Source organism: Argiope bruennichi, chromosome X1 (genome assembly GCF_947563725.1).
Source record: "Argiope bruennichi chromosome X1, qqArgBrue1.1, whole genome shotgun sequence".
NCBI classification, from domain to species: Eukaryota; Metazoa; Arthropoda; class Arachnida; order Araneae; family Araneidae; genus Argiope; species Argiope bruennichi.
Genome location: NC_079162.1, coordinates 34802803 through 34828648, shown reverse-complemented (window position 1 = coordinate 34828648; position 25846 = coordinate 34802803). Strand labels below are relative to the sequence as shown.

Here is a 25846-nt window from a genome sequence, read left to right as displayed (position 1 = left end):
TTTCTTCAAACTGCTCATTGACAGTTCATAAAAATTATGTTTCTTCTTGGAACTAGCGCCGCCAAATACTACATGCGTTAAATTTTGGCTTCGTTCTGTGGTTATTTTCATTTGATTTACAGTAGACTTCAAAATATATGATCTTTGCGATCCTGTATCGAATAATGCTCTTACCACTTTGCTTCTTCCACCCGTCTCAATTAATACTAAAAGTGTTTGCAAAAGAATTTCCGGTTCACTTTGATTTGATAACACTAGATTTCCATCAGTGTTGAGACATGCTGCAGCGTTAGGTTTGGTGTTATTGAATTTTTCAGGACACATTATTGTCCAATGTCTTCGCTGACAAAGCATACATTGAACATTAGCTTTACATTTTCTAGAAACGTGTCCTACCTTTAAACAGGCAAAGCAGGCCTTATTCTTCTTTAAAATATCTTGCTTTTCTCCCAAAGACATTTTTTGTGCTTTGAAACAGTCTTGAGAATTATGGATTTTTCCACAATTTAGACAAGATTTCAATGATTTTGCTTCATAAACTAAATCATTAGCCGTGGGAACAGGAGGTTCGAATTCTCGATATTTTTTACTCTGCCACCGAGTTTCTGTGGAATTGAAGCCTGATTTTGCCATCAAAATTCTCTTTTCCCCTTCAAATTCCGTTCGGACAAATAATAGCAATTGCGACAGTTTATCGCCATAAGTATTTGCATCATCTACTTTATTTACCACTGGATTTCGTAGCCATACTCTCAATAAATTTTCAGAAATGAAAGATTCCACTAGCTGGAAAAGCATACAGAGGTGGCGGCAGAGATTTGCCGACGGGGGGGGGGGTAAGCACAATATCTCTAATTTGGTTTCAAAATAATTCATATAAATTAATTTTACATTTAATTAAAGAAAATTAAGAATTATTTAATTTCTTTTTTTATTCAGTTGCTGATCTTTTTTTTTCATTGTTAAAACTTTATAAAAGTATTTGTAAAAAAAAAGGTTCTCAGTTTCTTTTACTAACCATAAAAGATTGTCAATATTTGAGTATTTTTTATGAGACTTTTGAGATTTAATTTATCTGTGATCTAATTTTAGAAAAAATATTGTTATATTCCATTCTAGATTATAGTATATAGATAGAAACACAGATTGCACCAGACAAACGTGTCATGCTAAATGAACAAATGCATAATCTGACTATTTTATATCAGAAGCTATATAAAATGAATGTTGGAACAAAAAGTTTTATAAAAGAAACTTTTTTAGAAATCCATAATAATAAAGAAAATTTTTTCGATGTTTTCAGCAAAAACCTATTTTTCTGCTTAGTCCCCTACCTAAAATATTTGTTAAGTATTGCAACAACGAGCAAGAATTAAGATGTATTTCAAATCCGAGGAGAATAAGTCCGTGTACTCAACAAAAATTTACTATAGTTCGGACACGAACAAATATAGAATACAGAAAAGATGCAATACAATGTACGTTTTTTTTTAACAAGGCCGGAGAAAATATTTTGTAAATATATGTACAAACTTACTATTTTATGTAAGATGTGAAAAATATTCTTATGAAAAATGGACTGCTTAAACGTTAGATCCCCCTTGTATTTATTTTTCTGTTTATATTTAGGCTTAAAAAAACCGATGGATTTTATTTGAAAAAAAAATTAGATCTTGAACAGGAATTCACATATCTTCATTTTTAGGTATGCGTTTTTATCGTTAAGTACTTTCTTAATTCGAAGTTATTGCAAGCTAATATTCTCACCAAAAGGTGAGTTTTATCCCCGCAATTGCATGCATTGGTTTTTCTTAATCCTTCATATACAACGGCGAGTCTAACGCGAGTATGGAATTTAATTTTTAATTTTAAATCTGAAATTAAGTGAAAGTATTAAGTAATTTAAAACGCAAATATCACTTGAAAATGCATCATTACCTCAAATGCCCTTATATTTTTTTCTGGGGATCAAGATAACGATAATTGTCCCAAATAAGATCTGCCATCTAATTAGGAAATTAAGTAAATTCTTATGTTAAGGGGTCAGTGTGTTATTTATGAATATTCTAAAAATAACTATTTTAATCGTCTTTTTATCAAGACATCTTTATTCAAAGTCTATTAAAAATTTAGTAGCATCTGCAGTTATATACTTTTTGCCGAGAATAGTAATTGAAAGAAAAGTATATATAAATGATACGTTTTCCGATTACATAGTCATAATATTGAATGCAGAGTTTGAAGCATTTAGGTAGTAATTTATTTAATAAAAATTAGTGCATACTTGGATAAACTCTTTTAGTGTAGCTAAAAAAAGTTAACACACCAAAAATATTTTTTTTGTGTCGTCAACTGCAGTCGGTAATATTTCTTTAGTGCAATAATTGTAACCCGATAAATTACATTTCAAAAGAAAACAGATATTTTACTGTTAAATGAATTTAATTTACAATTATACAATTTGCTGACAGCAGTGATTTATAATGAATTCACATAATGTGGCTACAGCAAAATAACTCTTCATAGCATGCATACTCACTAGAATGTCAAAAGAAAAGTGTTTTTTTTTTAAAATTTAGTTCAACCCTTAACTAGATTTTAGTCATACAATTCTCATAGTGAAATGAATAAAATAAATTTATTAATTTTCGTTACCGAGGAAGTAACAATTATATGAATTATGAAAAACAACTATATCGTCCTATTCATGAATAATATGAAAGCACCAACTTCTCTATTAAGTCCACTTAGGTAATCGAAGTGCCCGATGAAAGTAATTTTTTTTCCATAATCTATAAAATGATATGCTATGATAAAATCTTAGCCGAAGGATAAAAGATTAGCCGGAAAAAATGTGACGTCGTATTCATTTGCCAAATTATCGATAATTCTGCTAAAAATAGTATAAATTATACGCTGAATGAACATTATGACATTTAAATAAAATGATTGAGAATTTGGACTCGTCGACATCCATTCGCATTGAATTCTTAGTCAACCGATCAAAATGTTTTGACAAAATGCGACATTACTTATGTTTTATACACATGTCGTCGGCTATATTACCAAAAGTAGTGCAAATTAAAAGCTTGATGAACGACATTTGAATCAGATTCTGAAAATCTGCGAACTTAACGTCTTCGACATCCATTACATTCAGTTCTTCGTTCGGTCTATCAAAAATTGTCCGCAAAATACGACATATTATTGACCTACCGCCCTAACGATTATTGACCGACCTTTCCAATTGATTTTGCCAAATATAGCCAAAACACTTTAATCATTACTTGGATATTTCGATTTTTTACAATATATTAATTTTAAGATGGATTTTAAATAATCATATTCAATAATGCTCAACTCTCTACAACCATTATGAAATGGTGAACACTTTTGCCGACGAAACTCTGAATTTCTCGCCGACGGGAGGGCAAGAGGCTGCCGACAGGGGGGCAATTGCCCCCCTGCTATCGCCGCCTCTGAAAGCATTGCAGCATATTGTTCGGTAGTTAATCCAATAGACTCTAGTGACCTTAAATATGACTCTAATTTATCATAGAGTTACATTATATTCAATTTTGAATTCATATTAACAGCATTTTTTACTACCAATGAAAGTAGTTCTCTTGCATAGTATTCAACAAGAAGTTCTTCAAGGCCAAATCTAGCCTTCAGGCTGTCAACAACTTTAGCATAATTTTTTTGCAGTTGGCGGATAACTATCAACTATTTCCCGCACCCTACTGCCTATTATTGTACTCTGTATGAGATATTGAAATTTTACTTCATCGCCGATGGTAACGTCCTCGTGAATTCTGCGAAATTCGCTCCAAAAGGTAAGCCAATCTTTAACTTCACCGCTAAACTTAATTCTATTTCGGGAAGTTAAATCTCTATATTAACTGATTCCGGCGCTTCGGATATAGTTTTTTTAAACATGTTTTTACACGAAACCGTGCAGCATCTAATATTTCATGATACTGTTCTATTTTTTCATACTTTTCATCATATTCTTCAGATTTAGCAGCTACTAATGCTTTACATACGTTGTCATCAAATTCTGCCAGATTAGTAGCAATTCTTTCAAAAGAACAAAGTTTTATTTCAATATCATCACGATTTAGATTTTCTTAATTCAACGCCGTTATTACTACATTATAACGTTTCGTAAAATTCGTCCTGACTGGACTACGTCTTTTCACAGAGATTCCATAATCGAAACCGAAAGCAACGGAAAACGAAAGTTTAATTTACTGACCTTTTTCTTCAATCACATGCGGGTCACCACAATTTTGCATGCTTTCAAGAAAACTACCCGTTTTCTTAAGCTTCAAACTAAAGCTTGCAGAGCATCTTAAATTCTTAAATAATACTCCAAGCAATTTAGAATTCCATCGGCTTGTTTATTCTTTCAACATAACAGCGTATCTTACAAGCATTGCTAGATTCCAAAAGGTTTACAATTGATCATCAGCTATTATACAAAAAATAAACGAAATAATATTAACAAAATATGTATATCAAAGAAAAAATAGCTTGCTTTCACTTTTTAATAATATTTTAACAAAATAAAAATAGACGCAGTTATAAAATTTCTGCAAAAGGAATCGTCTGCTAAATGTCTATTAACAGATTTAGATTATAATATTTACCGAACAAATGCATATTAGAGAAATTGCGGTTGCGCGCTTGACAGTTTTGTCTTTTGTAATAGTGCCATTTTATATCTCTAAACCTGGTACGAACTAGTAATAGAAGAAAAAAGAGCCACAGATTACTTATAAATACTAGAAATTTTATCTGAAATAGCTATTTATGATGACTTAACAAAGTATTTTAAATCTCTACGGTCTCTTCGATTTATTTTTGTGCATAAATATTAAGGATATTAAAGAATCTCAAAATGATAAAGCATTATAAATTTTTTATGATTCCATAGTATTTTTTTAAATAGCTTTGATCCAGCTGGAGAAAAACAGATAGGTCTTTGTACTTTAGGTCAGGCTTCGGCTCTAGGGTGTCATCAGTTAAATAATTGATGGCGCTGAATTCAAGCATGTTGCATATTGACATTGTAAAGTTTATTCCTGTAATTTGGCAGTGTCAATTAATTTCAGTATTTTTCTCAGTTAAGCGGTGAAGCGGCTGTTAGTTGTATTTATATTGTTTTAAAGATTTGGCGAATAACATACGCCAATTCTATTCTGTTAGAACCATAGGTTGAGAATTTTTATTGAATTTATTATTATCCGATGTTTGAATTTTTAATCTTCTGAATATATTGAAATAAAGGTATTACGATTTGATTTTGAAAATTTTTTTATTAAATGTGTTTAAGTGTGTGCGAATTCTACTTAAATTTGCAATATTTATTTTATGACAATTTATTTTTATTTTGAGCACTTTTATATTTATAATACATCTGTTTTCTGTCAAAATTGAAAAGTTCGTACCGCGCCAAATTCAAATGAGTTAAAAAACGCCGGTACTTTCGTTTTCAAATGATTTAGTTACAAATTTGCGAATCTCTGATATTATTGTTTGCTTTATGTAAAGGCAATTATTTAGTATCTTGCTATAGAATAAAGGAAAATCTTCAGTAAGTGGTTATAATTTTCTTAACTGAACGAAAGTCCCAGGAATATTATTGTTGTTCTAACATATGTTATGTGTATAAAATTTTTAAATTTCATTTTTTAATATTTCATAGCTGAATACTTTTTCAGGAATTTCCAACTCCCTATTTCTGGTATAAAAATAAAGCTTGGTGCTATTTTTAAATATCCAAAATTATTTATTTTATTTAAATTATTCAAACTTTTCTAAGAATCTCAATCTAAAAATACTACTTGTTTCTTTATAAACTTTTATTATAACTTTTATAAAATATTATTGTGAGCAAAAAATATATAGAAAACAATACCAGAAAATAATTGATATGGATGTAGCATTTAAGATGTTATAACAGAAATTATAAAAATTCCTTTTAACTTGAAAGGAATTTTCTTTTCTCAAACAGCTGTACATAAAAAGGAACCAGATCAATTGCTAAAGTTTTGTTTATGTATTTAAAATTCACAGTTAAGTTCTAAGAAAAAGTTGGCCTTTCTCTAATGATTAGTGTGCTCAGATAACAAAATATTACTAGTTTTCTTTTTTAAAAAAAGTTTTTTTTTTTTTTTGCATTTAGGAATCTTGTTTATTAACTTTAGAAGATAGCAAAATGTACAAGTAAAAATGGTAATCTGTTTGTTATTGTAACATATCTTAATTTTTTTTTTTTTTTTTTGACATCATGATTCCTAAAAAATGGCTAGCAAAATTTTGGATAACTCTTTGTTATTAAAGTACAGAAATGCTACATTAGTTTTCTAGACCTTCTTCATGTGTATCTACTATTATTAATTGTACCTGCTGCTTTAGGTTAGTGTATTTTGTATTTTCTTATCTACTGAATCTAGATTATTAATCAAATGAGATCTGACTATTTCAAAAAGGAAAAAGACTTTTACTGAATTTTGTAATATTTTTAATTTGTTTTATCTAATTATTAGAAACTATGATTTTATTTCAAGAGAGTTAGTAGCATATTTAAATGTCTATTGATATCAAGCTTTCTTTTTTGTTAGATTTTTTCACTTTATCCGAGTTTAATCTGTATTTCTTTGCAAATATTTAAAGGATATCTTGTATGGTTTTATATAAACTTATTTAATTCAAGTATTTTTTTTTTAAAATCTGGAAAGAAATTGCTTTGTGAAATTTTAAAATGTTTGCAGAATAAAAAATAACTTGTTAACATTATTAATCATTATCCATTCCTCTGATTATAAATCAATAGCATCTCCTAATCAATGAAATATCACTTTTAATTGGAAAGAAAAAGTTATATGTAAGAAAAAGTATTGTGAACAGAAGCCTGAATTGAAAATGTCATTAAATGTTACATTAAATATTTTTCTTTGCAGTTATTAGGATTAAATTTTTGAATATTTATCTTGAATGGATTTTCAAAAAGCAGAATTTAATTACGACTCATGGTAAAGCTTATTTTCTAGTAAATTTTCCATACATTTCGGGGGGGGGGGAGGATGTTAGTTTGCATTTCATGTTTCTATTGTATTTTTTTAAAGCTTAGTTATTTATTTTAAATATTGACCAGTAGATTCTAGTGCTTATAAGTGCTCTAGTGCTGTATAAGAAATTTAAATCAAAATATGTAAATATGAACTACTAAAAAAATTCATTTAAAATTTAAAGAAATATCATTCTGAACTCTTGTTTGTTAAGTGTTGAATAAAATTGATTTTAATTGACATATTTATCATTTTGCAGAGGCATCACCACCTTCTCCTTGAATAAAAAAAAATTAAAAAAATACGTTCAATTTTTAGTTAACCAGATAACATGGAAAACCTGAAAGAAGAGTAATTATGAAATTTATTTTATTTCTTATTATTGGCTGTCTAACAATAAAAACAAACTTATGTTGTTTCAAGAATAACTTTTATATTGCATTCTATCATAGTTTTTCTTTATCTAAGCATTTTTTTGTATAAATGCTTTCAATTATTAAAAGCTTGCCTTAAAAATTTAAATAATAATTGTCTATTTAGATTTTAATTTTGAATTTGAAAATTGTTGAATTGGATTTAAGAGTTTTTGTATTGTAATTTGTATGTATTTTGTTCTGCCTAGCGAGAAAAAACTTTATGTTTAAATAAACATATTTGACTAATAAAACATTTGATATATCATTCTTTAAAAATAACAGAATTGCTTAAATATTTAACATTCTTTTATAGTAGTCAATTTTTACATTTATAAAAGTTTATTTACTCAATATTTTATAAATTGTTATACTTTCTATCTGGAAATTTATTATAATTGTTCATAAAGTAAGGATGAAGTATATTTTAATATTTTCTCAGTCTATTTCTTATTTTTAAATTATTTGTTGAATGCCTGGAATAGTAATATAATGCATTCCTTTCAACAACTAATTTATAAAAATTTTTGGCAAATAATTACATTAATTAATAACAATGTTTTTAAAATATTGAAGGATAAACATTTAATTTCGTCGCTGAATAATTTTTTTCCTATATTTGGTTTCCTACTTCTTGGACTAATAATGAACTCTCAAACAACCATCTTTGAAAAACCTCATATTTAATTGCTTTTAATATATTTTTTAGTTAATGATTTATAATTCATTAATTGTATTTAAAATTGGTTGGATAAATAAAATCTTTCACTCCTCATCTGACAGGGATGCAAAATCTATTTCGAAACACTCCTCGTGCAGTTTCAAAATAAGGCCCTGATCTATTTAATCTTTTTCTGTGACATATTTGCTTTCTTTCATATTCAAGATGTTCTGTTATTTTACGATTTATTTCCAATTCAATTAATATTGAGTGTTATGAAGATTTTCCCTGAAAGTTGAATTCATTGTATTTTTAAACTTAGTTCTCAAAATCGTGCTTTTTTATAATTGATTGTGCTGAAACTCATTCTTTTAAGTAATAGCACTTGCATTGCTCGGACCTATTTGTCCTTTGATCATCTCCTTATAAAATGGCCTGGCACCTAAAATATGTGCACATAATTAATTTGGATAATGTTCTAATAATGAAATCTTAAATAGATGGTTGAAAATGTAAAATAAGAATGTTTGTCTTTTGTTCATACTAATCATACAGGGTATCCTAAAAAAGACTATTTTCTTAGATATTGCAATTTACCATATATTTCTAGCTACAAAGTTTCATTAAATAAGGTATGCAAGTGTGTTGAGACACTTTTACTTCTATACAGGTTTGTAATAATCTACAAAAATTAAATTTTTATACAGCACCCATTATTAAAAAAGATGTCAATTCATAAAATGTTTTACTTGCACATATCTATTAGCACACCATGCTGCTATGTACAAAATTGCTGAGATATTAAAATACAAATTTATTGATCCAGCCCACTTTTTTATTCATCAGACTTATGTCTGAATGAAGGTTTCAATTTATATTTCAAGGATAATACACATACCTTAATAAATCATTAATAGGGTAGAATCAGAAAGTAATGCATATTTTAACTTTTCTTAAATAAAAGAAAACATTTAAAGTATTAATTGAATCATTTATGAAACTTGTTTAAAAGGAGCAACTTTGACATGTATACAGAATTGCAGTCTTTTAGAATTACTTGTGTGCATTTAATAATAATTCACTGTTTTTGACATCAAAGCAATCTTCTTGAATCCATTGATTTAAATGTGCTATGTCTACAGGAAATTTTTACACACACTTTCTATTTTTCCAAGAGATTCTATAAATAAAATTTAGGTGATCAACAGGTTCTTGAAAGCCAATCCTTTTTATCATTGAATTCCTCATTCAGCCATTGAAAGTTTGGGTATGATGAGTAGAAACATTATCATACTGCAATCTGATATGGATATCCTGTCGCCTTCCAAAACTAAAGATGTATATTGATTACTAATCAGTGTAATGCTGTATAAAATGGGACCATCTCATAATATTTTGAAAATGCGACATTGCTCATTAATACAAAAAAAAACAAAAAAAAAAACTGTCATTTATAATTAATCTCCTGTATGAAGAGTTACACATTTTTATTGTTCCAAAAGTAATTGTTCTGACAACTGATCTTTTTATCTTAATGTGGCTTTATATGTTTAAATTACCATCTCTGGAAAAAAGTATTGTATTCTACCTGAAGTACAACCTAATTACAGAAGTCTAGACATTGGTTATGATCTAATTTAAGCTGTTCATTGAGTCCATGAATATTATATGGATGTAAGCTATTACATTGAAGTTTTCTTTATGCTATTATTTTTCAACACTGAGTTCTGAACTGACTATTCATACAATAGCATAAGGACGTTTGAAAAATGAGTCAGAATATTAGTTTCTGTATTGCTTGTACAGGGTGATTATAAATCAATATCCTTAATGTGCAGGCTATTAAAAGAAAAGTATAAGCTTGTTGTTCATCAGAAATTGCGAATAACAGTTAAAAATTTAGATTGAACACATAAGTATTTATTATAAGCACTTCCAAAATATGTATGATATCAAGGGTAATATAACTTATCCCATATTCTTTCACATCTTTTGTGTTATGAAAGCCTGCAAATACAGTGGCTCTCACAATCGAATGTACACCACTTATGTTCTTCTTTAAACATCTAATGCAGCACTCTAAAATGTTAATTTAAATTTAATACTTGTAGAAATGTTAAAATATATGTTAAGCAAGTAAACAAATATTGGGAAATATTAACAACTTAATTAGTTAATTTTTTATGTTGAAGTTCCAAATTGAGTATACAATTAATAAAGATTTTAATTTGGTTGCCAGTATGTTTAGGTAAATATACCAATATAATAAATTTGATGCTGCTATATACCATAGTTTCATATTCCTGGAAAATAAGTGTGTTTCAATTCTCATAATGAGCTTTAGATCTGAAGCAAGCATTGATACTCAGTTGTTTTTCTAACTCTTTGTGAAATCACAGTCGTTGATGTATACAAAAAATCATCCAAAAGTATAAGTCTGAACTAATAACAAATCAGCCAAGTAGAAGACAAAAAGGAATTCCCAGTTTGATGACTAAGAGAAGCATTACAAGAAAAATGCATTACAATAAAAATTACCACAGCAATGGGCAGGAGTGTGTCACCCGAGACTATTAGAATTGCACAGACTAAATTTGGGATCAAATTTTATTTTTCAAAAAGACAGTGATCCCAAACATACTGCCAAAATTGTGAAGCTTTGGTTATTATACACTTGTAAAATGGAATTGCATACTCCATCACAGATCTCAATGTAAATGAAAATTTGTGGTCAGAATTGAAGCAATCTGTTCAGCAACATGACTTTAGGAATAAAGAACACTTAAAAATTATGCTACAAGAGGAATGGGCCAAATTAACATCTCAGGCTGCACAAACTCTTGTTTATTCAATGCCATAATGTTTGGAAGCTGTTTTAAAAGCAAAAAAAAAAAAAAAAAAAAAAAAAAAATGTACAATAAAATATTAGGGTGGTTTTTTTTTTTTGTTACTTTGTTAAACTAGTTGTATACTCAATTTTGTTGCTAAGAAATATCTTATTTTGACATAAAGTTTGTTATTGTAAATATTATCATTCTTTTGTTATCGTTTATAAGTTTAATAGGCTTCTTAATGTCTTTTATCATTCTTTTAGCTCTTAGCTTAAATGTGAATTCAATATTCCATTTTTATATTTTTGAGGATAAGAATGTGCAGTGTATATTTAATTTTGGGAGCCACTGTGTGCATGCCTTAAAGTTTGTCATCTGTTGGTAGTGGTGAAAAAAACACCTGTGTTTGATGTAGTCCAATAAAAATCAAATATTGCCATAATGCATATCTGCATCTTTTTAAAGCTTCACATGGGTCATGAAGAAAAAAATTGTGGGATAAGTTAATTGTACTCTTTTTATATCCTTCGTATTCCTGAATAGGGTCACACTGCACTCTTATAAGTGTGTTAAATTTAAACTTTTAACTTAGTCTTATTTTGTTTATCAGAAATAAAATAAAAAATATTTCAATTTCTCTTAACAGATGTGCAAAATTGGGGTATTCATTTATAATCTCCCCTAGTTTATCTTTATCCTCCTCTCAGGAAAGCAGGAATTCTGTTGTTTAAATTTACAGAACTGTTCTGTAAATGCATTTCCTTGGAGGATACCTGGGAATAGGAAAAAGTGTATTCTTCTGCTGCTAAACTAGCATTGCGATTAAATACTGCATAATTATTCAGAATTTCAAAACGTTCTTTGTTATCAAATACATCATTCTTTAGGAAAGCTTAATACCATGCATACAATTTTGGTCAAATAATTTTATTTACTTGTTCTCATATTCTCTTACTTCTCCAAGGTATGTTAAATGTTTGATTTTTTTTTTTTTTTTTGAATTTTTCTTCTCTTTTTTATTAAGTCAAAATTGCAACTGTTAATCATTCAAAGGGGACAATAGTATATGTAATTAGCAGATTTCTTTCAAATCATGATGATTGGAGGATGTACTACTAGACAAATATTTGCATGTGTCAGCTTTTTTGTAGTATAAGAAACACTTTTTCAAATTTTTAGATACACATAAAACTTTGTATTTGCATAGTTGAATTCTAGAAAGTTTAAAACTACTGTTTGACACTGATTTTTTAAAAAGGCATTTACATACTTAGTAAACGGTCAGTTATTTTTTATCTGTCAAAGTTGATTAACATCCTAAGTTTATAAACTTTTCTGTTAATACTTAATAATATTGTCATTGTTGTTTAAAAAGGGGCATTGTTGTAATCTATTTATTTAATGGACTTGGTTCATAAATGCTTTTATACCTGCTTTTTAATCTATTAAATGATGACATAAATCTTTGTTATAGAAGTTGTGAGCACATGAATTGCGTGCTCTGAGCATTTAAAAGTTTCGCAGGAATTCTAACAAATGATCATTATATTATTCTTGTTTCTTTTTTTTTATGTTTAATTGTGCTCTTTTAGTTTATTTGCTTGAAAAATTTCTGAAACTGTATTTATTTACCATGGAAAATCAGTATGTCAGAAAATATAAATTTTTACATTCTTCATAACACTATTTGAACACAGTATTATCAACCATTCACTGTGTGCATATTGATTTACAATTAAAAAATAATGAGATATTAGATGAAAAATAAATTTCCTTGTGTTAAGTTCCATCTCATAGGTAGTTCATATTATTAGCTAGTGAAAAACAGATAGGTTATAAAAATCTAAGAATGTGTAATAATTAATGTCTTGCATTTCTTAATTATTCATTTCATAATTCTCAGAAGCTAATTTGAGCCTATTTTGTAAAGTGTGGACCATCTTCTCTTTTCATAGTAATTTAATTAATTGTTGTAGATTTTAATGGTATTCTAACAAAGGAATGTTACAATTTCAATTCAAATATTATATTAACTTTGTCATTAAACATAAAATTGTCAGGAAAATTTAATGCTTAATGTTTATGGAGGAAAAGTGAAACTGTTCTTTCTAAAAAGACACATTTACTTAGCACATATTAGTTCTTGCAGTTATCCTAAAATCTCACTGAATAACACTAGTGGTTTTAGTTTGAAAATGAATTTCGAAATATAGTTCCACTCTAGCTTGTAGTACTGTTATTAGGATCGCTTTTATCCTAGTAATGCAATTTTTAGATTTTTTTCTTTTTCATTCTTGTGATTAAGGCCTATATCATAGCTAATATTATCTGTAGAATTTATTTTTATTTATAATGCTCCTTTGTCATTTGTGCAATTGCAAAGTGGTTTTGGACAAAGGATGAAAGTTAGTTTCATCATTGTATCATTATTTCATTTGTAAATACATTTACTGTAACATTGGAAATATTTTGCTGGTGTAGTATATGTTCTATAGCATTTCTTAATTTCCATTGTTTAAACTTTGTCTTTTTCTTTTCAGTGATGAATCTGTTTGTATTATTGCTGATGAAGCAGGTAATAATCCTGTTTCTTTTAAATGATGTGCTAACAATTTGTATTAGTTGTATGATGATTAATACTATAATTAATAATTTTATTGTTTCGTCACGTATATAAAGCAGTGTTTAGACGAGACCAACTATAGCGCACAATGGAAGCCCACACCCTGCCTCAGGAGAATCAAGTGACTCCAATGTAACAATGGCAAATGGTTCTTATCGGGACAACTATCTGTCATTGTCTCATTAGTCACATGAGCTTCATGAAGTAGACGTGACTTATTATTACACTAAATAGTCGGCCTCGTATGAACAATGTTTAAGTATTGAAGCGAACAACAAAAAGATATATGTGTTTGTGGCATTTTTTAAAAATCTTTTGAGAATATGTTTGGGGAATGGTGTTTGTGATGTTGAAAAAAGCTGTGGTTCATCAAAGATGATCGACTATTTGAATTGGCTTTAAATCGGGATTGTAGAACACCTAAAATATCATAAAACATTCCAAATTCAAAACATGCAAGTTTATATTCTGAATTACCACCAGTTACTTTTAACTAATCCCAAAATTGAAAACTCCTCTGAGAAAGATTATAGCGGGACATTCGATCAACTTTTTTCAAAATATTTCAGATGGTTCAGTTCATAAGTGCATGACTATGGTTTATATCTTATTATCAATCTGTACCGAAGCCAGAGTGTCCCCATACAATAACATACCTTATTAATGCAACTTTGCAGTTGAAAAGTATATGCTACGTTTGCAATAGTTAAGTAATAAATATTTGTTGTGTTTCTTTTTTGGAGAGGTGACATCTTATATGGAGCAATAACCAGCTCTTGATCACCCTAGCATTTGGTCCTTATATCTAATCACCTAAATTACCTGGTTATATAAAGGCAGGCTACATTCACATTTCTATTAAACTATGCATACGAAACCTCTGAAGATGTTTCAAATGCTAAATGCTTCATACACTCAAAAATTTCTTTACATTCTGACTTGTGTCTTAACTGTCAAAAAGACCTTACTTCATCTTTGTAAAGCTGTTCCATATCAAAAAAGATATTATATATAGGGGGTGGACAAAGAAAATAAAAAAAGACTTCCTCTCCAAAAAACTAGAAACAATTGATTTTATTTCGACATCGACTTTTGATATTAGCTGTGCTTCTTCAGTTAAAAAAGAAAGTCATCCATTACTATTGCGAATCAAATATAATCTGAATTTTCGCGCAATATTGGCTTGAAAATCCTGGAAAGTTCCTTACATTCGTTTTGAATTATTCCATACAACTTCTTTGTTGTTGTTTCATTGTGTTATAAAGTTTTTTATTGAAATTAAATTAATATCAATTCATGACTAAATGCTACTAATTTTATTTCTAACAAAAAAAAGTATGTGTTTTAAAGTAGAAGTTGATGTATTTAAAATTATTCTATTGTATCTTATTTCTAGCAAGTAGTGGATCACAAGGAGATGATACTAATTTATTGGGAATGGAATTTGTTAGCTATGAATGGAATCCCTTGAAGAAAGCATGGGTAAAGACAGAAGATGGTGAAGAAAGCTCTGACCCTGAAACGTTAGATAAGCCATTAAAGGTATTTTTGATAATGTTCAAAAGAGAAGATTACCAATTGTCAAATAAAAAAAGGGGGGACAGAAGATAGCAAATGATTTCTTTTTGTTGCAGTGTGAATTCTTTTAGAATCACACTAGGGCCTTTTAAAAAAATATATCTTCATGCATTCCGTGTAAATCCAAGAACTGACCAAAAAAAAATCTCAAAATATATTCCCTAAAAGTGCTATTTATTGTCCTGTTAAAGAATATTATACCAGTACTCTCTCTTGTCCTTTATTATCAAAATTCTAATACATGCACTCACTTGTTTGGCATTTTTATGAGTTGATGTTTTGTCTTTAGTTCCAATTTATTAATAAAACATTATTTTTCCCTTTCAGTGTAAACTTTAAATTACAAAAAGAAAACAGGAAGGAAGAGAGGATATAGAAGATTATTGAAGTAGCTTGTATATGATTTATAATTTCCTTTTTGTGTCTTAATTTCAATTAATATTAGTAATTGAACATTTTTTGTTTTTCATCAATACTTACTCTAGTGGCTTTAGCAATATAACTATGAGGTGTAACTTACACTCTATTATGCAACAATGTATTTCGGCATAACTTTGATGTTGCCTTTTTTACTAATTTCGAATGTGTAATGTTAAAATAGTATGCATGCGTTTAATATTTTAGTATTTATTAGAGAATTTATAGTACTATATTTTTAATAAAGTTACAATCGATTAACCTTTCTCTTTTGGACAATTTTTCCATAGTAAAGAGAAATATTGTAAACCCTGTTTCTACCAATTTTGTTTTACTATTTTCAATATTGCCATCTTCCTTTCATCAAATGAGTTGTTGAAATAAATGCGTTTTGTTGCTACATATGTACTGCAGCAGGTAATCAGAATTGAATTTATGGTTGTATTTTGAGAAATGTTTTCTCTGTACAAAGAGAGGCGTATCGTTTTCCTATGAAGATTGAAAGTGCTTAAAGAATAAGTGTATTAGATTGGTGACTTTTGCTACAGTTCCTATTCGCTAACTGCTGTTAAAATAAGGGGAGGTCATGTAGTGTTAGCAAGAAAAAATCTGCAAGAATTTATTGTTAATTGCTAGTGTAATAATTAAATTAGGAATTAGTCATGTTAAAATGCTCATCATTTTAAATATACTCTTTAGATTTAGCAACATATTGACATCTAAACTTTATTTTAGCTAAAAGATTTTGAGTACTATCTTGAAATTGATGGAGAATTGTGCAAATTAATGTTTAACAAGAATGATGATCCTTATGAAGTAGCTGTAGACTTTATTGATGATCATAAATTGGATCCTCTTTACCTTAGTGCTATTGTAGATTACATTGAGCAAAGTCGTGGTAAGTTATGAGTTTCCATTTTATTATGACTGTCTGTTTGAAAAAAATGGTTTTTTTTAATTGGTACAGTTTTTTCTTTGTCATAATCTGACTTTTCAAATTAGTGGATAGCACTCATATCAAATATTATATTTTGATCAAGAATGCGTGGAACATGTTCTAGTAAGAGAAGATTGAAACATTGATGATTTTTCTGAATTTTTAAAGAATGTTACTGTTTTTTCTACTCAATAACTGAAATGTTTATGAATGTAACATTTGATAGAGCTATTCACTTAAACACTGTTATGCAAATTTGTCTCATTTTTATATCTAGAAATAACTTTTCTGGAGAATCGTCTTTCTTTCTTCATCATGGTATAAGATAATTTTAGCAAAATCTTTAATTTCGTATGATTCCTGTGATGTTTTTTCCTCTTTTTTTTCTATTATATCTTAACCACCATGAAAGAGGAATTAAATAAAGTAATGGAAAGGTATTGTAGTCTGTCGCTCGTTTTTTCAGAATCTATTAATGCTTCATTTTTTTCATAGATAGTAATCATAAATATTAAAATATTTCTTATTTCAACTGTACTTGTTTTAATTTTAAACTGAATTTTTTAAAATTCAATTTGATATTTACAAAATTACCTTGCAGAACAGCATTAAAACACTTTTATAAACTACTGAACTGATTGGAGACAGGCAGTCTAATTCAGATTAGTGAATTGTATAAAGTGTTTGTAATATCTGTTCCCTGTTGACTGTAGTTCAGTATAATCAATTTTCTATATAATTTATATGAGGAATGAAATAAAATGAGATGAGCACGTTCTGAGCTTAGGAGAATTGTTATATTTCATTTGAAAAATGTTATCAAGTCTTAAATATCACATTAAAAGTGTTATCTTCTTTATGAAATAATTTATTTCTTTGCAGCTTCATCTAAACTACCTTTTAGTTACAATGAATATTTCCCTGTTCAAACATATTACAAGTATTTGAAGGCCAATGTTGCTGGTTTAAAAGCTAAATTGCTGGAATTTACTGATTTTGTTTCAAAGCCTCATCATATTCCACCTTCGAAGATAGAAAGTCTTGTGTTACTTACAAGTTATCCTGAACAAGTTACTCAAGAGCAGCTGGGAAGCTTGGATTTAGTAATTAGCTGGGATGATGGTAATATTTTAATTCTTTTTAATAAACTCGGAATTTTTTTGTAGCTTCTAATTCATTTATTTTGATGATACATTTTTATAATTTCCCCTTAATATTGCCCTTCAGAAAAATGCATTCTTAGATGCGTAGTAACATTTTTATTGTAGAACATGTACAGATTTGAAGTTCACAACACTTGTCTTCTTGATCTATGTTGTAAAATTTAAATTTCACTGGCGGGCTTTTTTTTCCCAGTTTTAATTTTTATTATTTTTTTAGAAGGATAATATATACATGCCATCTAACAATAAAAAAAAAAAACTGTGTGTGTCAATGTGAGTAAAATTTCAAAAGAAATGTCAAATATAAGTATTCTGGAAGTATACAGTTTTTCCCTTAATGACACCAAGAGCATTTTAAGTTTTTATTTGGGAAAGTAGCATGTTATTAAATCTGTGAAATGTTGACTATTTTAATTATCAAGTATTATCAATCAAGATTTTAATAATCTGCTAGATTCAAATTTGTAGAAGGTTCAACATCTATCTTACTTTGCCTAAGGCTCTCTGATATTTTAAAAAGAATGTGTTAGTTTTAATACTCATAATGATGATACTCATTGATGTTAGGATTTATCTTCATAAAAATGGAAATGTGGGAAATTACTTTTTTAGAGAAAGCCAGTTCATGTGTGTTTTTGGAGGAAAGTAAATACCAGCATTTTTGAGATGGCTCTCCAACAGGGCTATATCTATAACTAATTTCATTCTTGAATAGCAGATTAAATTCAGCGTATAAAATTTTTTTTTGGTATGCATTAATCAGAGAAAATTATTAATTATTCTTATTTCCAACAGAGACATCTCTTAATAATAGTTTTAAATACTTAGAGACAATTTGTGTGCTGATGTTTTTATTTTTATTTATTTTATGGGATGTTTCTAAAGCACACACCCTCTTTTTAGGTTTAAAATCTTTTTAATTTTGTTAGGTCATTTGATAATGATCATTTTTTAGAATTCCTGCTAAACTTTTAAATGCTCAGAGCACGTATTTCATGTGCTCATAACTTCCATAACAAAAGATTTGTATCATAATTTTTAATCTCTATTAAAGCAGGTATAAAAGCATTTATGAACCAAGTCCATTAAATAAATAGATTACAACAATGTCCCTTTTTAAACAGCAATGACAATATTATTAAGTATTAACAGGAAAGTTTATAAACTTAGGATGTTAATCAACTTTGACAGATAAAACATAACTGACCGTTTACTAAATACGTAAATGTTTTTTTTAAAAAGTGTCAAACAATAATTTTAAACTCTTTAGTAGCCAAGATAATATCCATTTCTGCCACATCCAGAGATTAACTGTAAAGTTTCAATGACACCATTTTCTTAATAAATCTAACAAAAAGATGCATAATAATTCAAAGATATTAGTTTGAAACAGCAGGGAGAATTTCGAATCTCTGTTATGCTTTAAATTTTGCTCAAAACTGCAGATTTTATTACATCTATAATTTCCTAGTTTTTAAAAATCCAATATTTGATTATTATATAAAAGTAGAACCATGAAAACTAATTGATTTATATATGTAGCAGGAAACAAAATATTGGATTTCTAAAAATTTCTTTTACAAACAATATTTACCAGTGCAGTTACAATTTTAAATGAATAAAATGAAGTTAAATTCCTTTGTTTAAATGGTCATACCATCTTGATGTGCTTACTCTCTGTGTTTCAAATTGAAAATATGGTACTTGATTTTGGAAATGAATTAAATTTTGGCGTTTTTATGCACTTTGTTCTTTAAGAATATCCAGATAAAGAATTCTAAGCAGTTTAATATTTCAGAGTCTTCAAACTTACCATGTATGATTTAAATTTTTTCCATAATTGTGAACTAAGATTATCTTGGAGAATGTTTTAATGGCAGAGATAAGCAGCTGTTGCTAAATATGATACACATCAGTTTGAGAATGTTTAAATAACGTTTTATATTACTCATAAAACACTTAATTAAAAAAAATTTCACTTTTGCATTAAACACTCACTTACAAAATGAAACTTTTAGCATATTATTTTGCACTTATTGGAAATCTATTTATGTTATGCCTTACAATCTATAGAGCTAATGTATCTGTTCTTATATAAAGAGATATTTTAGATCATTGAATCAAATATATAATAAATGCAATTTATCTCTTCCTTCAGATTCTTTTTCTAACCATTTCACTTTGAGTTGTGTGGAGTTCTGGCTTTCCAGTGCTTTTCGCATTTACGAGTATTAGACCCTAACTGTTCAAAGTTAAATTTTAGTATCGTGAAAATCAATTGGCTAAAATGCTTGCTGAGCTAAATTTCCTTTTTCAAAATCATAAAGCTTTGAATGCATCCTCATGCTGTCTTTTCTATCTTGCTTAGTTAAGTTTGTAGATTGATTTTCTGAATATAGTTTTAACAAGGGGGGGAAGAAGCTAGCATGTGCAAATCTTTTTTTGAGAATTGCGTGCTAGTCTATCTATACCATTGCTCAATTATAATTTACTACTTTTTTTTGTGTGAAATCTGCGTTAAATACTAACTGGCCTGTTGCACTTGTTATTTTTTAACTAAAGTATCATCTAGCTTGTCATTGTTTTATTATAAAAAGTAAAAAAATTATGTAAATTAATGTTTTATAGAAAATTTGATATGTAATAAACAGAATGTTGAAATTCTTTTTATGTTGCTTAATTATGTTTGATAATTATATTGAACTGCCTTCTTGTTTCTCTCCATGTATAGAATACCTGTTTCCTGCCTTGGATTTGTTACGTCTTGCCATACGTTGTGAAGGTGTTAGTGTGAAGATTGGGAGTGCTGCATTGATAAATCACTTGTTACACATTTTAAGAAACACTAAATTATGTGTTAACCGTGTTTTAATAGTTAAAATATTTTGCAATCTTTTTGATGTAAAAGATGGGGTTGAATTAATGATCAAATTCCAAGCTAAGATCTGTGGAACCGTGAAAGAAGCTGTATTGTCCACTGAGAAAACCCATAAGTCAGCTTCATCCCTCTTATTCAATTATGCTGTTGCTGCTTTCCATGATTTACCACTTGATATTGATTTATATTGTTTGGATTTGATTGACATGATGAAAGTTATTGTCGATTCTGATTCATTGTATAGAATATTTGCTGCGGTGGGAACCTTGTGTTTTGCTAATCGTCCAGCTTTTATGTTTTTGCAGTCATTGAATTTCTATGATTTAGTGCTTCCTTGTCAGAAACATGCTACTGGAAATGCTAATGCTGTCTTAAAAAAGTTGCTTGAAGCTTTTCACCCATAAAATAAATTAGCATTTATCATTTATGTAAATTCATGGGCATTCATGGGGTTAAGAATTTCTTTTCAAAATTTACATGCCTTCATAATTTTTTAAATTCTAAATAACAGTTTTAATAATTATTTGTCCAAATTTTTCCCAGTAGTTTTCAATAATGCAACCATCAATTTCATTTTCCCATTAAATGCGGAAAGAAACGTTATAGAACAATGTGGTATTTTTATTTGCATTTCTTTATGTTACCAAAGTTATTTCATATAATTAATGCAATATTATGTAATGCATCTGTGATACTACATTTGTGAACTCTTTATATTCTGATTATAAATGTTTCATTTTTACTACACTTTTTATATGAACAATTCACATTGTATTTTCATAAAACTTTAAAATAAAGTTGTATTTCGGAATATTTGGTTGTAATTTTTCAAGACGTTGAAAAGCCAAAGCCATGCGGTTTAATTTATAAATAGGTGAAAAAAATTCTTATACGCTGTTACCTTTTTGGAATAGTACATTTTATTTTGTTAAACCCTAAATAATTTGATTAGAAAAGTGAAACTTTCAGTTTTTTAAAATAAATTTAGGCAAAACATTTGCTCTTATGAATATTACTGGCTCGATTTTCTTGGATTAACTAATCAAACAGAGCAAGATACCATCTTGGAAGAAAGTGATTTATGTTTTTCACATTCTTCTTGTAAAAAAATCAAATTACAATTCTATATAACATCAATACGTTCAATTTGTAACGCTATTAGTAGCAGATTATCTTCTTATAATGAAACACTATTAATACCAGAAATGCCACTTCTAGTATTTTCTCAAAATAAAAGATTTTGCATAAATTTACTTAAAGCAATCACTGCAATTTTGCAGCTCTTTAAAGTAGAACAATTGCAGAGCATTAGTACAACAAATTATTATCAAAGTTAGAACTATCTTTTATAGATTAATTTGTAATTAATACTACTTTTCAAATGTCTCAGTCTAGACAACAGCAGCAGCAGCAGGTTTCTGCTCAAGTTGTTGAGCCAATTCACTAAAAATAAGAAGTATTATCTTTTTACTGAAAGATGCAATAAAGAAAAGATCTTTCATATAGTTTAAAATTACTGTCACTCATACTGAAACTAAGAATATAATCCCTTTGGTCAAGTTGCAGGTCTGTTGATGAATCACTGGTCAATCTTTTCTCTTTCCAAATGAAAATACATGGATCAGACTTAGGATTATTAGACCAATGTCTTGGAGCTTGCTTCAGCCCATTAAAATTGCATATTCTTTCTACTTTTATGGCCTTGTGGTTGGGTTCATATGAAATACTTCATCCTTATCTCCGTTTAAAAATGCTGTTTCATGTCTATATGAATGAAAATGTTCTTTTGAGCTTTATGGGACAAGAGCTAGATTAGGTTATAATATGGAGAGAAAAAAGGAGCAAATTTTCATGAAAAGTTACAACCAAAACCAATCTTACAAATTGCTTACTAAAGAGTGGAGAAAAGTTTCAATTTTGTCAATTCCTTCTTTTTGCACTTAATCAAGAGCCTTGTATTTTCAATCTCTTTTTCTGATAATTAAGTTTCAGGTAATTAGTTGAGTTGCCTGAAAAGAAATTTCTTATTATTCTTCAGGGAGAAATTCAATATCATCATAAGCTGAAACTTTCTTGGCATCAGATAAAGTTTCATTATATATATATATATATATATATATATATATATATATATATATATATATATATATATATATTGTTGTAAAATGCTTTTTTTTTTTGCCCCTTTCTTTTTCTGTTTATCATTTGTTTCAATTACTTATGCTTTTATTTCAATTTCAGATTCTCTTTTCCACTCCCCCACCCCAACCTTTATCTACCATTAAATCGAAAGCGTCTTCTTGCTTTTCAGAGTCATTGATAATTTACGAGCAATTATATTCTTTTCATCAAAACGAACATTTCTGGAAACGATAACTCTTGTCATAGCATCTATATCCCAAGCTTGAAAAAATTTATTATCGTTTTGGATCCAATTTCTTTTTGAGTATCTCCAGTTTTAACATGGATATCGTATCCAAAAGTTCTAATTTGGTTTTGTAGAATATATCCGTTCTTAAAGGTATGGTCATTGATACTGTGATTCTGTTATGGAAGACAGCTGCGACCTGTATCGCACATCCTTAATTTTTTGGTTCATCTAGAATTGTACAACATAGATTAGCTTTATTATTTTTTCCCTTCCTGCAATCTTATTTAACTCGGGAATATATAGTGGATATTGATCAATTTCAGTTTATCGAATCCGTAATACCATTTCGCTTCCGTTTTAGTCTTATGGCAGGGAAAAGAAGTATAGGAATTCTTAATGGATGCCTATACAATTACCCCCTAATTGTGAGAAAATTTTTCTGGGGAATTCAAAGGTTGTGGCTATACATCCATTAGGAATCAAGATCTGGAGAATTACTGTGTATCCACCAGGATAACACTTCCCCCAAATATCTATGTTTACGGCGGTCGCTAGAGAAATAGGTTACTGCAGGAAGACTTTATTCAAGTTTCTTACACTGGCACGTTTAGCGCCAAATTGGCAATATTTGGTATTTTATTTTTGAAAACAAATTCAAAAAATAATTCACTTGGCTCAAGTCATTTGAATACTCAGAATCTTGAAAATATCTAATATTTATGTATACAAAGAACAAATCAAATAGAGAAACTAAATAATTATTTGTATATCTAACGATTGCACAAGAAAGAAAATTCAATTAAGAAATCGAAAGTAGAAACATGACAGAAAATTAATCGTCTTCTTTTCGTTTGTTTTAAATTGATGTAAGTAATTAATATCGCATTCTCCAGAGCAAACGTGATGCAATCTGTCTATTTTAACAAAAACAATAGTGTAATTAATCGCCATTATTTCATAATTTTTATAAAAGGTTTATACTCTTAATATAAAAGAAATGTTCATTTAAAATATGCTTAAAATTTTTCGAAATTTATATTTATTTATTATCTCTGAAGTATATACTATTTTCCTGAAAGAAAAAATCAACTGTTATATAATCAATTTTTAGATTTTTTAAAAAAAATCAAAAATTGATTTGAACTTATTTTCAATATGTACAAGCTTTCTGAAACATAATTAACTTTGCAGTTTATTTGTAAAAATATTCTGGATTTTAAAATTATTAAAGCATTCATTTAAGCGCGTAACAGAAGTACCGGACCGAACGGAAAACCCAAATAAAGTTTTTGAAAAAATTATCTGAACGTCGCTTTACAGTATCTCTACGAAAGATGTAAAAGTTTGTTTGAAGGTAGTATTCCAGATGACCATTTATTCATTTTCAAAGGCTTGAAAAAGAAATCTAATAATTTCAAAGAAAATTTTTCTCGCGAACTGTCATTTCAAATAATAAGGAGAAAAATTAGCTTTTCTTTTCAATATATATCAATAGTCATGAACAGTGTGAAGGATTCATATATTCCTGCATACCTTTTATCATTTCGGGGTTGAAAATTCTTCACTCCCAACGTCCTTCAGTTTCTCCTTCACATTTTTGTTCAAAGACCATCAATGTCGTTTGAGAATACTCATCAATCATCGTTTATTATCAAAATTAGAGCACCTGAAAAGAAGAAATATCGTTAAATATTCTCATTCTAGCTCACATTAACGTGGGTAAATTTTTAGATTCTTGGGATCACATCTGAGAAATAAGGCTATTAAAACAACAGGAAGATATTTAATAGAATTACTTCTCAACGATTGTATATGTTCTCTTAATTCCACAAACGAAATACAATCCTACTAACCTCTAAATGTTTTCATATAGTATATCAGAATTGCTATTTTTAATTTAAAATTCATTCCTTTTTCTTTTAAATGTATAGTTTCAATTTCTTATAATTATTATTTAACACTAAGAGCAAAAGCTTAAATAAGTGTTTTTTTTGTTTGTTTTTTCTTTCCACTTGACAATGATTATAATTGGAGATAACTGAATTATACCTGTAGATTTAAGGAAACAATTCAATAATTTGAATGAAAATAAAGTACTGAATTCATAAAATATATTTCCATTAAAAATAATTGAATTCAATTTTCCCTGCAAAAATTTAAATTCTCAGTACAGTTCCAAAATCAATATTCAGTTTCATTTTTCCAATCCAAGCAACTGAGTATAATTTGCTTTAAAAGTTTCTTATGTTTGTTTTAAAAACATGATCCTGAAACGGAATTTTATATTTTCCAGTTCCATATATCGATCAATTCAAAGGGTGGTCTTATTTAATCTGTTGAAAAGTTCTCACTTTTGATTTACGAAAAATATTTCATTAAATTACAGTTTATGGCATTAAATAAAAGTTTTCGATTTAGAAAAAGCTGTAAAAGTATAATAAGATATTTATTTTAAAAAAAGAATAGGTCTTTAGTATTAGTTGAAAATTATTTAAAAATAATTTTATACTTACACTATCAACAGTTTTTTTTTATTATTATTATTGATTTTATCGCTTCGAACTGACGCCAAGAAAAAAATTAATCCTGAGACTTCCATTTCGAATAGGAGGAAGTAATACGGATCTACATGAACATTTAGCGGGAAGTGTTGTCCTGGTGGACACACAGTATATGTGATTTAACATCCTATCGGAAGAACTATATAAACACGAGACTCTCAAATGAGTTATATTTGGGGGGATTGAGAATTGTAAACGTTGTTGATTGTACTGCTTCTATTATTTAATTATCGATTTCCTTTTTCCTTTTAGTTAATTTCTATAAGTGCTGTTCTTTAACTGTGTTTTGTTACCATGTGTGCAGGTGGAACTATGGGTCTTCTATTATTCAGCTTTT

General features: G+C 28.3%; 1 protein-coding gene across 2 annotated transcripts in view; it reads left to right on the top strand.

The window, feature by feature from the left end:
• LOC129958699 (phospholipase A-2-activating protein-like) overlaps nucleotides 1-21337 on the top strand; it is a 37205-nt gene extending 15868 nt beyond the window's left edge. Inside the window, exons 1-7 of one of the 2 annotated variants that reach the window (XM_056071347.1) lie at nucleotides 5159-5292; nucleotides 7336-7427; nucleotides 13522-13556; nucleotides 15001-15146; nucleotides 16335-16497; nucleotides 17419-17658; nucleotides 20431-21337. In XM_056071347.1, the coding sequence (XP_055927322.1) occupies nucleotides 7408-7427; nucleotides 13522-13556; nucleotides 15001-15146; nucleotides 16335-16497; nucleotides 17419-17658; nucleotides 20431-20981 (1155 nt within the window). In that variant the 5' untranslated portion in view covers nucleotides 5159-5292; nucleotides 7336-7407 and the 3' untranslated portion in view covers nucleotides 20982-21337. Of the gene's footprint in view, nucleotides 1-5158; nucleotides 5293-7335; nucleotides 7428-13521; nucleotides 13557-15000; nucleotides 15147-16334; nucleotides 16498-17418; nucleotides 17659-20430 lie in introns of those variants that run through there. The other variant, XM_056071348.1, reaches the window with a different exon arrangement.
• Nucleotides 21338-25846: the final 4509 nt, after the last annotated feature.